Source organism: Mauremys reevesii, linkage group 14, assembly GCF_016161935.1.
Source record: "Mauremys reevesii isolate NIE-2019 linkage group 14, ASM1616193v1, whole genome shotgun sequence".
Taxonomy (NCBI): domain Eukaryota; kingdom Metazoa; phylum Chordata; order Testudines; family Geoemydidae; genus Mauremys; species Mauremys reevesii.
In genome coordinates, this window is record NC_052636.1 from 32,604,588 (window position 1) to 32,621,322 (window position 16,735).

Sequence of the window (16,735 nt, forward strand, 5' to 3'; positions counted from 1 at the left end):
GGGGTCAGGTGAGCCGGCAGCTGGCCCCAGCTCACCTCCACTCCGCCTCCTCCCCTGAATGCCCTGCCTCGCTTTCCCCCCTCCCCCTGCTAATCAGCTGTTCATGCAGGAAGCCTTGGAGGGAAGAGATGCCGTGTGGCGGCTTCGCACTCAGGCCCAGCAAGGTGGAAACGGAGACGAGGTGAGCTGGGGCAGGGGGGCTGCCCGCACCACAGCAGGTAACCCGGGGGGGGCACTGGGGAACCGCTCCCCACCCCAGCTCACCTACCTCCCCTCTGCCACCCTGGGCCTGAGCACGAAGCCGCCATTTGCTTCTCAGCCCTCCCAGGCTTCCCGCGTGAACCGTCAGGGGCCGTCAGGGGACAGGGAGAAGGGGTGGTTGGATGGGGCAAGGGTCCCAGGGGGGCCATCAGGAATGAGAGGAGGGGTTGGATGGGGCAGCAGGGGGCAGTCAGGGGACAGGGAAGGAGGGTGGATGGGGTGGGGCCCTGGGGTGTGTGTCAAGGAACATGGAGGGTTGGATGGGGCAGGAGTGGGCCACAACCCCCATGTGGGGTGAGGAGGGAACTGGTTGTTAAGATTTTGGCAGCTCATCACTGGCTGGGGTGGGAGGCTGAGGAGGCGGCGGGCAGGCAGTGGTGGGGGTGAGTATGCGAGCCAGGGATGGGGGAACGGAGGTGAGCAGGGGGCAGGTGAGCCGGGGAGTGAGGGTCTGAGGAGGCAAGCGAGTGGGCATTGGCAGGGGTCATGTAAGATGGCGGTGGGGGAGAGGTGAGGAGGCGAGTGGGCGGGTAGGCAGGTGAGCCGTGGGGTGGGGGCTGAGGCGAGTGGGCGGTGAGCCGGCGGGAGGAGGTTGAGGAGGTGAGCGGGGGGCTGAGGAGGTGAATGGTGAGTCAGTGGCTGACCTGTTCTACTGATCTGGTCGGGCTCCCAGCACCTCTCCCAGGGTTGCAGTTGTCTGGAGGTGCTGCCTTCCACGCCTTCCTCAGTCCCACCTCATTCACTCCACAGGGCGACTGATTACAAAGTGGGGGGAAGATCTTATTCTACTTCTAGCAAAAAGACATTTTCCTTTTACCTTAATTATACTACCTTAGAGGCCCCCTATAACATATTACCAAGGTTCAATGCCACCGTTTTGGCGGGGCGGTGCTGGGGAAGCAGGGTTTGTTTCCACGGGGCGGGTGGCGCTTGGGGGGGATTGTTTCGGGGAGGGGCTCAGTGGCGCTGGTGTTCAGTGAGGCCGGGGGGGTTTCATCCCTCAGCTGTTTTCTTTGGAGTAATATTGCCCTCGCCGCTTTACGAGTTGTGCAGGCCTGGACTAAACCACAGCCTCAGGACTCAGCATTCAAGTATCCTGCAGTCTGAACTTCGCATCTGATACATTCCCTCATTGGCTACCATTGTTTGGCCAGCAGGGAAGTGCTTCTTGTCCAACAAGGCAGCCAGATTGGGACCCAGAGGCATGGAATGGTTCTGAAGGAATCAGCTGTTTCTCTCTGCGCTTCATCTAACTTTGGAGCCAGATGGTAAAGGAAAGTTGTGCCCAATTTAATGATGGCGTCCTTCAGGAGTGTGACCAATGCCACTTAACTAGGGAGCAGGGTTCTAAAAATAGTTTACCTGGGCCACAGGTCACCATAGCTTCCATCTCAGGGGTGAAAATCAACCACTAGTACCTGCAATTTCTATCTGAGTTCTTGTCAAATCTTTGACCTTACTTGGAGTAATTTGATACTTCTCTGGCATAGAATTCTTCACCAACCGCACAACAGATCAGTAGCGACACTGAGGTACAACTCCCCCAACTATGCCCTTTTATTTCTTTAATCTGGTGGCACAGATTTAAATTAGGAACTAAATTCAGGCGCGGCTTAGAATCCCTGTAAGACACCAAATCTCAGGTCTCTATTAAAAATAGGTATCTTTCTGCAGCTATAGCACATTCAACACGGATTCCATTTTCTACACATTTGCAGCATCTCCCAGGGGTGAGCTGAAGAGAAAAGTCACTTCCATGTTTCCCATCTCTACCTCGATAGGGATTGTATTTCCCAAATAATAGGCAACATGCAGCTAATGAGGAAGGAGATCTCTTCAGGAGCTGCTTCCTGCAGGGCCTAGGCCACAGCTGCTTTGGGAGCCCAATGCCTGGGCACTTTGTTTAGTTACAAGTTATTTACGAGGGAATCCTCTTCCCAGCCCTTTGGAAAAAATACTGACCTAACCAATTGCACAACAGGGGGATTGGGATGGTGTTAAGGAAATCCTTCTCTAAGGAAAAGGATAAATGGACACAAATCAGATATTAGGAATGGCAATATATAAAAATCTGTAGGAGAACACTTCAACCTCCCTGGCCACACTATAGCAGCTCTTAAGGTGGCCATCCTGCAGCAAAAAAACTTCAGGACCAGACTTCAAAGAGAAACTGCTGAGCTCCAGTTCATCTGCAAATTTGACACCATCAGCTCAGGATTAAACAAAGACTGTGAATGGCTTGCCAATTACAGAACCAGTTTCTCCTCCATTGGTTTTCATTCAACTGCTAGAACAGGGCCTCATCCTCCCTGACTGAACTAACCTCGTTATCTCTAGCTTGCTTATTCCTTGCCTATATAAACCTGCCCCTGGAAATTCCACTACTTGCATCCGAAGAAGTGGGTATTCACCCACGAAAGCTCATGCTGCAAAACGTCTGTTAGTCTATAAGGTGCCACAGGATTCTTTGCTGCCTCTGACTTACACTATCTTCTTCTGTTGTTACAGAGGGTGAAATGACATTTTCCCCTATCCCTGCCCTGTTCCTGCTCTTTGTTATAGTTCAATATATTTTAAGTGAGAAAAATGGTAGTAAAAATATCTGCTCTGCAGCACAACCTGAACCAACATCAGAGCAACTGGGAATGAAACAACTTCTTCCCCAAGAGTGAACTCGATGACTAACAATGGCTTTGAAATGGGGGAACAGTATAACCGTGATGCTCAGGGTTTGTTTAGACTAGGGAAAGTGATGGAGTTTAGGTCAGGTCAAGGGGAAAGCTAATGCCAACCCCTGCACCTGGGCTGCATCTGCACTACAACTATAATTGTCTTTTTACCCCAAGATCACTAACTTGAGCAGCCAACGCCATGTGCAGCCCTAGTGGATGTCAGGCACAGGTAGTTTTAGCCTCAGTGTAGCTTGTTGGAATCAAACCTCTCCCCCACCTGGAGCTAATGAACATTCCTGGCAGGAGGGACACACACTCCTTCGACTCAAAGGAAAGGAGGTGATAGAAAAGATCACAGGACTGACCCCAAAGAAGGGTGAGCTGCAAAAGGCAGAAGCAGGCAACTGATCTGGTGGAGCTGACAGACCTTGGTGAAGATGGTGCAAAAATCACAATGTGGGAATTAGCAAATGTGATTTTAAACAAAACAAAACAAAACAAAACAAAAACTTTGGCCAGCCCTAGTCAAGGGATTTATAACAGTTCACTCTCATGTGGATTTTGTGATGTCTAATAAGGCTTGTGCGCTGACTGAAGCTTTTCCCACACTCAGAGCATGTGTAGGGCGTCTCCCCTGTGTGGATTCTCCTGTGCGCGCTCAGGACAGAGCTCTGATTGAAGCTTCTCCCGCACTCAGAGCACGTGTAGGGCGTTTCCCCTGTGTGGATTCTTTCATGTCTGATAAGGTGAGAGCTCCGCCTGAAGCTTTTCCCGCACTCAGAGCACGTGTAGGGCGTCTCTCCAGTGTGGATTCTCTCATGTCTGATAAGGTCTGAGCGCTGATTGAAGCTTTTCCCGCACTCAGAGCATGTGAAGGGCAGCTCCCCTGTGTGGATTCTCTGATGTGTGATAAGGTGTGAGTACCGACAGAAGCTTTTCCCGCACTCAGCGCACATGTAGCGTCTCTCTTCCAAGTTGATTCTGTTGTGTGGAATAAGGGCTGAGTGGCTACTGTAGTTTTCCTCTGGCCTCCGCTGAGTCTCACAGGCTTTTGTGTTTTCTAGGAGTGCACAACTCCTGGAAATATTCCCTTTGGATCTTCCTGATAACATCCAATGTGGTTCTACTTGCACAGTGTCTTCCTGCTGGGGTTTCTCCTCCTTGTTCTCACTCACCAGCCCATCGCCGGATGGGAGACAGAGAGAATCCAGACATAGGTCACTCCCTGTGCCTGAGAAAAAGGAAAGGTCAGAGAGAGGAATGGAAAAAGGGATGAACAAACCAAAATATATGTGGGAGAGATCAAACCTATCAGGTGCTGATTTTCCCCAAACCCTTCCACAGAGAAGAGAGGAAGGCATCAGTTCTGGGTCCTCATTGCACTATAACTCTCAGGGGAAAGTGAGATCGGGGAGCGACCTGCTGCCAGTTGTCAGTCAGAATAGGACGGAAGCCATGAGTGACATCTGCCATAATGATTCCACATCTGCAGGGAACAATCCTGAACTTGAAGAGCTCATAGGGTCTTTGTAGGGCATCCCAAATGTTTCCTGCATTCCTAAGCAGTTGTTGAGTTGTTTAACCAATTCCTCACCTGCAAAGGCAGCTCTCGGGAGCACTTCTTTCTCAGAGCCCTGGAGGTCCGGGACCCACGGCTCTTCCCCTCGTTCCAGCTGCGAGATCACATCAGGTTTGGAAATTGGAAACCCTACTGCAAGCAAAGAAAACACGGGAGGTCAGTGGAATTTGTGGGATACTTGTCACAAAGAATATTCCATGGTTTAACCCCATCTCATTTTTAGGTAGTAACATCTGTAGCCCTCAGGATTCATCTGCTTGCCTGCATCAATATCTCTTTTCTTATAAGTACTGTATTGTGATATTTTTAATAGGAATTAATAAACCTAAGTTTGGCTGTAATGCAAGAAACCTACAGGCCAAAAACCTGCATTTTAAGCTAAAGCAAAGTTAGCATAGCTACATCCTGCGCCCTTTTACCCAGAAAAGGAACTGTTTTTCCTATGCCGAAATAAAGTGCCTACGCTTAGGTCTAAGACCCTTTACCTAGACCAACAGACAATGAAGAATAGCAAAGGGGATTTTTCAAAGTTGCACTCACAGACTTAACAAGTACCCCACAAGTGCGCAGATACCTGTCATCCATACGCACATACATACTAGTCCATGGAGTAAGTGTACCCTAACATTTCTATGGGGGAAGACTGAAATTTGGGCATAAGAGGAAGGATTTCCAGCATTTATTTCTATAAAAAGTGGTAACCTACCTCACTATGGTATCCCCACCCCCACCTCGACCTCCTCCTTCTTCTCTACACTTCACCATCTTCAACTACGTATTCATGCTATCCATCTACGACAGCTATTAACCAGTAATAGGCCGCACTTATTTTCTTTTCAAACTTTAAGTTCAAAAGGGACTCGGCTAAGCTTGGTCTCTCTAAACTTTATTTTAGTTTGTGTATTAGATTATTTAGTTGAGCTAAAAAGTAAATTCCAAAGTAGCTTTGACAGCTCTTTGCATTAGTTTCCCTTGCAAGAGCTGTGAAACCGGAACCGCCAGAGGCGAGGCCAACGCCAGTTTATCAAAACAGGGTGTGAATATTAACCAAAGTTTGCAGCACATAATATTGTATCATCATATGTATCTCTTGAATAACAGTAATACAATTGTAACTCTGTAATTCTACCTGTTTTATAATTTACTTACTATTTCATTGAGTTTAATAAAAAGTCTTTATGACTCTATCTGTCTCCGTGTGAGCTTCCTGTCATACCCCCGAAGGTCCCTTTATCAATTCTGTGGAGCCTGATTTGAAACACGAACTTTTATCTTCGGATCAAACAAATTGGCGAGCCTAAACCCATATTAATTAATATAAATGATTAAGTATTATTATTAATTAATTAAAATAATTACAATACACATTAAATTAAGTTGATAAATCAAATCAACATTACTAACACACCCCAAATAAGGCTACGCATCCCAAGGCCATCTTCCTTGGCTCAAAGTGGCAGGAGAGTTATTATTATAATAAATCGTATTCACTACCTTAGTGCCTAAGGACCAACTAACAGTGGGTCCCCATTGTGCTAGGCAAAGTGCAAACAGAGAATAGTAGATGGCCCATGCCCTGAAGAATTTACAATCTAAATCAGTGGTAGGAAACCTATGGCACAGGTGGCGAAGGCAGCACACGAGCTGATTTTCAGTGGCACTCACACTGCCCGGGTCCTAATTGTTTCTGTCTGCTGCATAATTAATTTTTCTAGGTGTAAGTTAATTAGGGTAGTGGAATATGCTTGCTTGGAAATAACCCCAATAAACATCGCATTATCTGTGCTTCAGACTTCTGGTCTTTTGCTACTTGCTGTCTGCGTGACAAGAACCAGGGAAGTGGGAGGGTGAAGGGAAAGCCCTGAAACAAAACTGACATGACCTGATAACCAAGAGGTGAGCCTTAGAGGAAGGTTTTAATACACTTTGGAACGGATCAGGGATTCCCATGAGGACTGAGAGGGAGCGATGGTAAATACGCATTTAGATCCTTTTCTTCTTTTATATCTTTTCCCCATAAGGCTGAACCTCTGGCACACTGTCATGGATCCATAGGATCTGTGCAATGCCCTGGCTTTTAAACAGTCCTTGGGAGGTGCCCCTTGAGTGCACTAGACCCCCAAGGGCTCCCACTCTTCCACAAGGACAGGCCACTTAACTTCAACACCTGAGAATGAGCCACTTCCTCGGTGCCCTACCTCCACACTCCTCTCCACTTCTTCCCATTACTCTCAGCCAGCACCACCTCCCGGCACCTTGGAAGATTCTTATGTTCCCTCTTCACCTCTCACTACCTTGTCCCCCCCTGCTGCTTCTTAGCTCTAACCCTGCACACACCCTCCCCATGTCCTGGCACCCCAGAATTATCTACTCCCCCCTTCTCCTCCCCTCCCACAGCTCTGTTCTCCCTTCACCGGTGGGGTCCTGAATGGAAACATTATACACTCTCCTATCAAAAGAGGAGCTCACCTGACTGTCACACAAGCCAGGCATGAGTCATACACCTATTTCCTCAATTTAGAATTCTACAGGTGGTGTATTTTCCTCTTAAAATGAGGAAAAGGCATGAAAGCGATAGTGATTAATGTAGTTATGAATGTAGCCAATAAGGATACATTCAATGCAATTTTAAAATGTCTGATGGGACCAAAAAGGCACATGTCCAAAAATGATTCTAGTGGGTGGGAGATAAGGCAAAAAAATGGGGGCAAGGAAACGTGTCAAAACATATATGGGGAATAAAGGTATAAAGTTATTACTACTCAGGTTCTTCACAGCTTCTAATAACCCAGGGGACAGGAACCCTTACCCAGCGAGGTCACCGTCTCATAGTTCTCCTGCATGACATCCCTGTAGAGGGCTCTCTGAGTGGGGCCCAGCAGAGACCCCTCTTCCCTGGTGAAGTACAAAGCCACCTCCTCGAAGGTCACCGGCCCCTGAAAGAGCAAGAGTCCAACACTCAGTACCTGCTGCCCCACTCACAGCCCCACTATTCACGGAACAGCAGCACCAGGGAAATGGAAGCTCCGGGAGGCACATTAACAGAGTCCCACCTCACCTTGCCTAGAACAGCCAGGCGGCATCAGAGGGTGGAAAGAGAGAAACTTTGTGTCTCCCAGCTGACAGACAGAGGCAGGGTCTTCACATTTATCACATACCCACTAGCCAGGGCTAGATATAGGAGATTGGGCTGTCTCTGGACCCTGCTGGTGGCTCCCTGGGAGGAATCCCAACACTCTCCAAATAAAATATATGGAAGAAAGGGGAAGTCAATAGTAAAGAACAGAAGTTAGAAAGTCAGAATTGTAGAAAATTGGTAAGGGAAGCTATCAAAAATCAATGACCAATTAATGAAAATAAGAAGGAAGTTTTTAAAAAGTATATTAAGTACAAAATTAATCCCTAACAATGGGGGGAGGGATAGCTCAGTGGTTTGAGCATTGGCCTGCTAAACCTAGGGTTGTGAGTTCAATCCTTGAGGAGGCCACTTAAGGATCTGGGGTAAAAACTGGTCCTGCTAGTGAAGGCAGGGGGCTGGACTCAATGACCTTTCAAGATCCCTTCCAGTTCTAGGAGATTGGTATATCTCCAATTATTACCTTTAGTGGTAAATTACTAGATGGAAATGGCAGAATCAAAATAATGCAGAAGAGGTAAAAGTGTTCAATAAATATTTCTCTCCTGGATTTGGAGAAAAACAGATGATGTAAGTCATAAGATGATGACGACAACACTCTTTCCATCCCAATAATAACTCACGAGGATGTTGAACAGCAGCTATTACAGTTAGACATGTTTAAATAAGCAGGTCCAGATAACTTGTATCCAAGAGTTTTGAAAGACCTGGTGGAGGAGTGTGGTGGACTGTTAATGGTGATTTTAATTAGGACTTGGGACACTGGGGAAATTCCAGAAGACTGGACTAAAGCTAATGCTGTGCCAATATTTAAAAAGGGTAAAAGAGATGATCCAGCTAATTACAAGAGTGTTAGTCTGATACTGGGCAAGATAATGGAGCAGTGAATATGGATTTAATTAATAAAGAATGAAAGGAGGGTAATATAATTAGTACCAATTAACAAAGGTTCAGAGACAACAGATCCAATCAAACTAACAGGATATCCGTATTGGATGAGATCCAAAGTTTGGTTGCAACTAATAGTATTGATGTAATATACCTAAACTTCTGTAAGGGATATGACTTGATCAGCACAACATTTTGACTAGAAAACTAGAAAGATACAAAATAAACACAGCATACATTAAATAGATTAAAAACTATGATTGTAAATGGGGAACCATGGTCGAGTGGATTTCTTTCTAGGGGGTTCCCACAGGGATTGGTTCTTGGCCCTGTGCTATTTAACATTCTTATCAATGACCTGGAAGAGAATATAAAATCATCATTGATAAAGTTTGCAGTTGCCACAAAGATCGGGGCTGATGGTAACTAATGAAGTGTCAGTAGGTTCAGGCTCCAGCATTGGGAGTCTGGGAAGTTGTCCCAGTCCTGGCTAGAGGGTTATTTCCTGTTCCACAAAGAGGGGAAGTTCCATTCCCAACACCTGTGCCTTGAAATTAGGCCCTGACACTACACCCCACATTCAGCATAGTGGTATGATTATCAAATGATTAGGACATAATTATGATGCATTTTGTGCAAGATGTGTCATGTCCAATGTCATTGGAAAAGTTATGATTTGCTGAATAGGATTGTCCTATTTGTGTGCATGTATCATGTTCATATCTGAAGTTACGGATATTGACTATGTATCTGTATTTCAAATGTGCTTACTCTGGGTAACACCCACAACGAGCCTTTCAGTACAACAAAGAAGCCAGACAGTGTTCATGGCTCATCAACAAAGACAATGGACTGTGGAACAGCTTAGCCCTCCTCTGAATGTGTCAGCCAGCCTATGAGTCATGGCTACTATGACTCAGAAGGCCATGCTAGGACATGTGACTAGACCACATGACACTGAACTCCATTTTGGTACCTGTATTTTCCCACAAACTGGACTGGGAACTGAGTTTAGAACAAATGGTTCCCGCCATATGGAAAAGCTACATAAGGTGGGGTGTGACGGCATCTCTTAGCCTCATTCCCCACACAAGAGAACTCCTGGAAGCACCTGAGGAACAAAGACTGAACTGGGGGAAGTGCTGGTCCCAGGGTAAAGGGATTTCTAGCTTGTGTATGGAAACTTGGTGGACTGCTTGTACCATCAGTCGGTGACGAATTGCTAAATCCAAGTCTATCCATCTAGTATGTTAGGCTTAGTTTGAGTTTTTGGTTATTTGTTAAGTAATCTGCTTTGATCTGTTTGCTAACACTTATCGCCGGGAAATTGGCTGTTGTCTCTATCTGTCCTTGAGTGGCTCAGGTAAAGCACTCAGGTAGCTTAGTTGGATGCATGACGCCACCTGCTGTCGTGTTGGGTGATAACAGGCCCTGGAGAGGCTGGCTGAATCTCCAGCAAAGCAGCGTGAAAAGGGCCAGCCCAGCTTAAGGGTTAGAGGCACAGCGGTTCCCAGAAGCCCCCCAGACTGCACCCTGGGGTGACAACCCATCACACCCTAGAGTACACAAGTCTCAGCAGGTTTGTCACATCCTGTCCCCTCCCTTTCTCCACCCAGGATATTTCCTGCCTCCCACCACCTCTAGCAGCTCCCACCAGTGGTGAGCTCCAGCCGGTTCACATGAACCGGTTGTTAAATTTAGAAGCCTTTTTAGAACCGGTTGTTCCAGGACAACTGGTTCTAAAAAAGCTTTTAAATTTAACCAAGGCTCGGGCAGCTGTCCACCCGGCCCCAGCTCACCTCTCCCTCTCCTCTGAACGCTCCGCCCTCCTTCTCCTCCCCCTCCCCTGCTTCCCACGAATCAAATGTTTGCGGGAAGCCTGAAACAAGCAGCAGGCAGGTAAGTTGGGCCAGGGGGGGACGGTGTGCATGGCCCAGTCCGGCTCCACCTGAGCGGCTCCCCCTGGCCCCGGCCGAGTGCCCCAGCCGGGTCCTGGCCAAGCATCCCTGGCTCGGGCTGGTCCCGGCCAAGCGGCTCGAACCCGGCCCAGCTCAGGCCCTGCAGCACCGGTCCCGGCCCAACGGCTCCAGTCCGGCTCGGGGAGTCGGGTCCTGCGGCGCCAGTTGCGGACCTGGTCCTGGCCCCAGGCAGTGTGGTAAGGGGGCAGGGAGCAGGGAGGGGGTGTTCGGTGGGTTGTGGGGGGCTGGATAGGGGTGGGGGCGGTCAGAGGGCAGGGTACAAGGGGGTTGAATGGGGGCAAGGGTCCCGGGGGACAGTCAGGAAGGAGCAGGGGTGGGATGAGGTGCTGGGGGGCAGTCAGGAAGGAGCAGCGGTTGGATGAGGTGCTGGGGGGCAGTCAGGGACAGAGAGAAGGGGTGGTTGGATGGGGCAGGGAGTCCAGGGGGGCATCAAGAATGAGAGGAGGGGTTTGATGGGGCGGCAGGGGGCAGTCAGGGGACAGGGAAGGGGGGGATGGGTCAGGGGTCCCTGGGGGGGGTGTCAAGGAGCATGGGGTGTTGGATGGGGCATGACCCATAGGGGGGCATGACCCCCTCGTGAGGTGAGGAGGGAACCTGTTGTTAATATTTTGGCAGCTCATCACTGGCTCCCACCCTCCTGTACATTTACTGATTCTCTCCCTCCAAGCAGAACCCACCACCAGCTCCCTGAGAATCCCTTACCTGAGCCAGCTCCATTGCAGCCATTTCCTTCACCCTGGGAGGATGGGATGATTTGGGGCAAAACGTGGATGTTAATCTGTAGCCTGCCAGGGCGAGAAGGGCAATGTGAGAGAATGCAGAGGGGGCTTTTGTCCATTCCATATGCTGATTCCCCCCAGCATTGTTCCCTGCTAATGGACACTCTAGGTTCTGCCACACTGTGAAGCACAGAGTGACCTTATCCCAGTACAGGCCTAGCCCCCTCCCACCAGGGTGTGACCCTCTGACACAGGGTGAAACCCTCCCAGCAGCAGAGTCTCTCTCTTACACTTATCAAGTTTGCGGGCGATACCAAGCTGGGAGGGGTTGCAAGGACTTTGGAGGATAGAACTGAAATTCAAAATGATCTGGACAAACTGGAGAAATGGTCTGAAGTAAATAGCATGAAATTCAGTAAGGACAAATGCATAGTACATCGCTTAGGAAGGATCAATCAGTTGCACACATACAAAATGGGAAATAACTGCCTAGGAAGGAGTGCTGTGGAAAGGGATCTGGGGGTCCTAGTGGATGACAAGCTAAATAGGAGTCAACAGTGTTGCAAAAAAGCAAGTATCATTTTGGGATGTATTAGCAGCAGTATTGTAAGCAAGACACGAGAAGAAATTCTTCTGCGCTACTCCACTGATTAGGTCTCAACTGGAGTAGTGTGTCCAGTTCTGGGGGCCACTTTTCAAGAAAGATGTGGACAAATTAGAGAAAGTCCAGAGAAGAGCAACAAAAATGACTAAAGATCTAGAAAACATGACCTATGAGGGAAGATTGAAAAAAACTGGGGAAGACTCAGAGGGGACACGATCACAGTTTTCAAGTGCATAAAAGGTTGTTACAAAGATGCCGGAGAAAAATTGTTCTTCTTAACCTCTGAGGATAGGACAAGAAGCAATGGGCTTAAATTACAGCAAGGGCGGTTTAGGATGGAGATTAGGAAAAAAACCTCCCTGTCAGGGTGGTTAAGCACTGGAATAAATTGCCCAGGGAGCTTGTGGAATCTCCATCACTGGGGATATTTAAGAGCAGGCTGGACAAACACCTGTCAGGGATTGTCTAGATAATACTGAGTCCTGCTTTGAGTGCAGGGGACTGGCCTAGATGACCTCTCGAGGTCCCTTCCAGTTCTATAATTCTAAGAACCAAAGGCCAGAGAAGAGCAGAATCAAAGGAGTCACTCTGGGGATTCTCCCTGTCACTGTCCCCAAGGCAGCTCTCTCAGGTTAACTAAGTTGTTGGATGCTCCAGCCTTTATCCAGTCTCTCCTGGCAGTGCCCCTTTCATGGGCTGGGCCTAGTTTTAGCCTTTGGCAAGCGTGACCCCAGGGGCTCTAAGACTGGGCCTTCTTGCCTCAGCACATCTTGTTCCTTTCTGTGGCTCCCCAGTGAGTCCCAATGAGTAGATACTCCTCATACAGACTGTGAACATAAGAGCTGCCCACTCCATCAGGCCAATGGTCCATCTAGCTCAGTGGCCAATGCCAGGTGCTTCAGAGGGAACTAACAGAACAGGTAACCATCAAGTGATCCACCCCGTCACCCATTCCCAGCTTCTGGCAAACAGAGGCTAGAGACACCATCCCTGCCCAGCCTGCCTGTGACACTGCCAGATGAGGTGTTAGCTCTTGCAAAAGCCCCCATGTCTTCATTGAACAGGGACAAATGCATCGCTGGAATCAGTCTGACTCACCTGGGTTAGTATTAGGTATTAGGATTATAAGAATGCGCTTAGACTTTATTGAATGCTTGTGAGTTTCTGCCTGGGTTAATATCTGACTAGTTGCATTGTGGCTCTGTAAATCACCAGACAGGAGAGAGACTTTACCTAGGTGAAGTGCTGACTGGCAACCAAATGCATTACACCCTGCCTGGCAGGAAAGGTTCATCAACACCAGATAGACTATTATGGGATGTGAAAGACGACAAGACTGTTGTTGTGCTCTTAACTTCCCATTAGCTGACTTTGCAGCTCAGAGCACATGGCAGGAAGGGGATAAAAAACCCCATACAGAAGGAACTGATTATCTGTATGCTGCTTGGACTCGGGGAGTTTCTAGGCATAAGCACGAGATCCCCAGCTGATTAGCCTGGGTTGGTCCTAAAGAACATGCAGAGCTGGCTTATTATAGAAGCTTCTATTACCTTTTGAAATTTAAGACTGTAACTCGTCTGCATCTATCGGATTACCTGCTTTAACTTCGTAAACAACTCTCCTTTCCTTTTAAATAATTCTTAATACAGGTTATGACAGGACTGGCTACAAGTGTTGTCTTTGTTGTGAGATCTAAGATTCAATTGACCTCAGTAAGTGACTGGTCCTTTGGCATGAGGTCAGGCTTGACAAAGCCCTGGCTGGGATGATTTAGTTGGGGATTGGTCCTGCTTTGAGCAGGGGGTTGGACTAGACACCTCCTGAGGTTCCTTCCAACCCTGAGATTCTATGATTCTATGACTGGCAGTAACCTGAACATTGCTGTGATTCGTGGGGTAAGGCAGTGGTTCTCAACTAGGGGTCCTGGGCCCCCTGGGGGCCTCTAGCAGGTTTCAGGGCAGGGGCCAAGCAAGGGCAGCATTAGACTCGCTGAGGCCCAGGGCAGAAAGCTCCAGTCCCAGCGCATGGGGCTGAAGTCCAGGGCCCTGAGCCCCACCACCCAGGGCTGAAGCCAAAGCCTGAGCAATGTAGAATTGTGGGGCCCCTGTGGCATGGTGCCCCGAGAGAGGAAGAAAGTGCCCTGAGGACGCAGCCAGAGGGTTGAGCCCTGACACACGACTGGCTCAGAGGGTCTCTGCAGTCAGGAAGGGCTCGCAGCGAGGGAAGCCTGGTAACTGATGGCTGGAGGGGTGAAGAGGTTTGGGGTACGGTGGGGGAAGAAGCGTCTGGGACTGGATAACCTGGGGCTGGGCACTCGCCATAGGGGACACTTGCTCCTCCTGTGCCCTTTCCACACCCTCTTGCGAGTCGAGAATGACCACCCTGTCCCCACCCCCAGCGGCAGCCGTGTCTCAGGACTCTCCCCAGTTGCACCCACTAACTCTCCTCCCATTTGAGGTATAGCTCGGGGCAACAAATTCCCACCAAGATGAACCCAGCTGGCTGCTGCCTGTTCTGGTGCCACAGGGGCCTCTGGTGGGTGAAAGGCAGAACTGTAGCACTGCTCAGGCAGAACGTATCTTCTTCAAGCCAAAAAAAGAAATTATGCGCTGGACGTGAATTCTGTGCGTGTGCAGAATTCCCACCTGAGTAACTCACACCTGGCACAAACATAACCTGCTCACTCCCATCTCTTCTCCCTATGTGTCGAGTCCCAGAGCTGCTGCTGTCATTAATGCACACAGGCTTTCACTCCCATTAGTGCTGGCAAGACCCAATCCAGTGATAGGACTGAACCCTTATTTTCCTATCACATGGGACAGTCTCAGCTGAGGGGGAGGTGAGATGGGGAGGGGGTACAACGGGGAAAGTTGTTGTACCCTTGTTGGTCCCAGCAAAGAGGTATTTTTAATTGGTTCTAAAAAAATTACCGCACCCACCTTGTCTCTCCAAGAGATCTGAAAGTGGCAGGAGGAGACAAACAGGAAGACAGAGCTCAGGACTCTAAACTAAACATTTCAAACCCCTGGAAGAAACTACATTTCCCTTATGCCCCTGGGTATGTTTGTATCCTACAGGAGGGACCACCCCATTCCCCTCACAGCAGCAACGGGAGACTGCAGCCAGCCCCAGATGGTCTTTCCCAATCCTGGGATGTTTGTTGTGACAAAGATTCTGTGTGGTGGGTGCACGGGCTGGGTACAGCTGGACTGATCTGCAGATTGGAAAGTCAGGGCAACTCTAGCACAGCTTGGGGGCCGTGGGCAGGGGGAGCAGTTCTGGAGCTGGCCCTCTGTCCTCTCTAGCTCCCATGGCAGCTGGCTCTGGCAGCATCAAGTGGGTCCATCACTGCAGGGGAAGGTTGGGGTAGTGTCTGAGATCAGGGTGAGAATTGGAGGGGGGGGGTCTATGCCCAAGAATGGGGGATGGAATTCACCTCCCAACCCCTCTGCAGAGCTCAGCAACTAGGGCTTTATCCAGTGAAGTGAAATTCACTCTGGGTGACTCTGAGTCAGCCACTCAAAGATCCTTGTGCCTTCGGTTCCACACTGGCCCCAGGAGTCGACTAGTTCTCCCTCCCCAGACTGCCGGGGGCAGCCAGGGATAATTAGTGGGTTATGGGAATTAGAAGATGAAAATTCACTAAGAACAATGATATTTGTGTGTTTATTATTAAATCCCCAGACACCAACCAAACCCCGTCCTCCTTCCGATGAGCTATAAATATCTAAGGGACTCAGCTACTGATCCTGCAGTCAGTTCCTGCCCGTCCCCACTTTCTAAAGCAGCACTTTTAAGAACAGGTCAGGGAAACATGTAAATACTTTGAACCAAATTCCAGAAGCTGCTGAGCATGGAGAAGTTAAAATGAAACCAAGGTTCCGTCTCTCCAAGGACCTGGCCCCTAGTGCAAAATACAACACTCCCCAGGAATCTGAAATGGCCACTTCATAACTGATGTTATTAATCTGTTCACTTCTGGGAATTACCACTAAGAGAAACAACCCAGTGACGGTGATATCCTGAGGAAAAGATCTCATGTGTCTTTAGATCAGAACGATATACACTAAAATGCCTAATTCATAGCCCTACGGCAATTGCCTGGTGTCACTACAGGGCAGAATTAAGGTTGGTGCATTAGTTGTGAATTCCCATCCCCTAGCATATTGCAATTGCTGTTAAGTGGGTTTGACAAAATTCATTGTGTCTATTTCTTTCTTTTAATTTCAATAGATAGCGATATTTATTTTTAAGCCCTTTTTTCAATGTTTACAATTTCAGTGTTCAGAGCTGTGGGAAGTTATGGGGGTCGTCAGACAATTATTTAATAACAGTAACTGTTGAGTCCAAAAGCCAAATCATAGAACTGTTCAAAGAGAAATTGTCAATGTCACACCCAAAATATACAGTGTAAATATCCTTAAATCAAACTCCACTTTCTCCAGAAGCATTTCTGTATATTACCTATATCAATATTTTTTCATCTCTGTGTGTGTGTGTGTACAGTGAAATTAACATTTACTGCAATTTATTCATAGAAATCCAATCCTGTCAAGCATAATTTTAAGTAATGAAGTACTTCCTAGCCTGGAATGTTTCACTTCAGGATAATTACACCCTCCCTGTGATGTATTTTACTCTCAGTACTGTAACCCCCTTGCGATGTAGCTCCTGTCTAGGAGCTCTGCTGAAGCCAGTGGCATTATGATCAGGTGACACTGACATGAGCAGAGACACATGGGGGAGGATGAGGTAACATGGAGGCTACCAGAGTTGAACGTGGCCGTAAGAGCACACGCTCTCTCAGCCTCTCCTCTCTCCCACCTCCCAGCGTCAGTAATTCTGAATCGTTCCCTGAAATCTAAATAGCCCTAGTATGAGACACAGTGATTAACGC

General features: G+C 48.4%; 1 protein-coding gene across 1 annotated transcript in view; it reads right to left on the bottom strand.

Annotated features, from left to right (window-relative positions):
* Positions 1-16,735, bottom strand: part of LOC120381964 (zinc finger protein 850-like) — a gene marked incomplete at both ends in the record, with an annotated part of 298,933 nt that overhangs the window by 17,119 nt on the left and 265,079 nt on the right. The window contains one exon of the mRNA XM_039500139.1: positions 3,482-3,898. Coding sequence (XP_039356073.1) covers positions 3,482-3,898 — 417 coding nt within the window. The remainder of the gene's footprint in view (positions 1-3,481; positions 3,899-16,735) is intronic.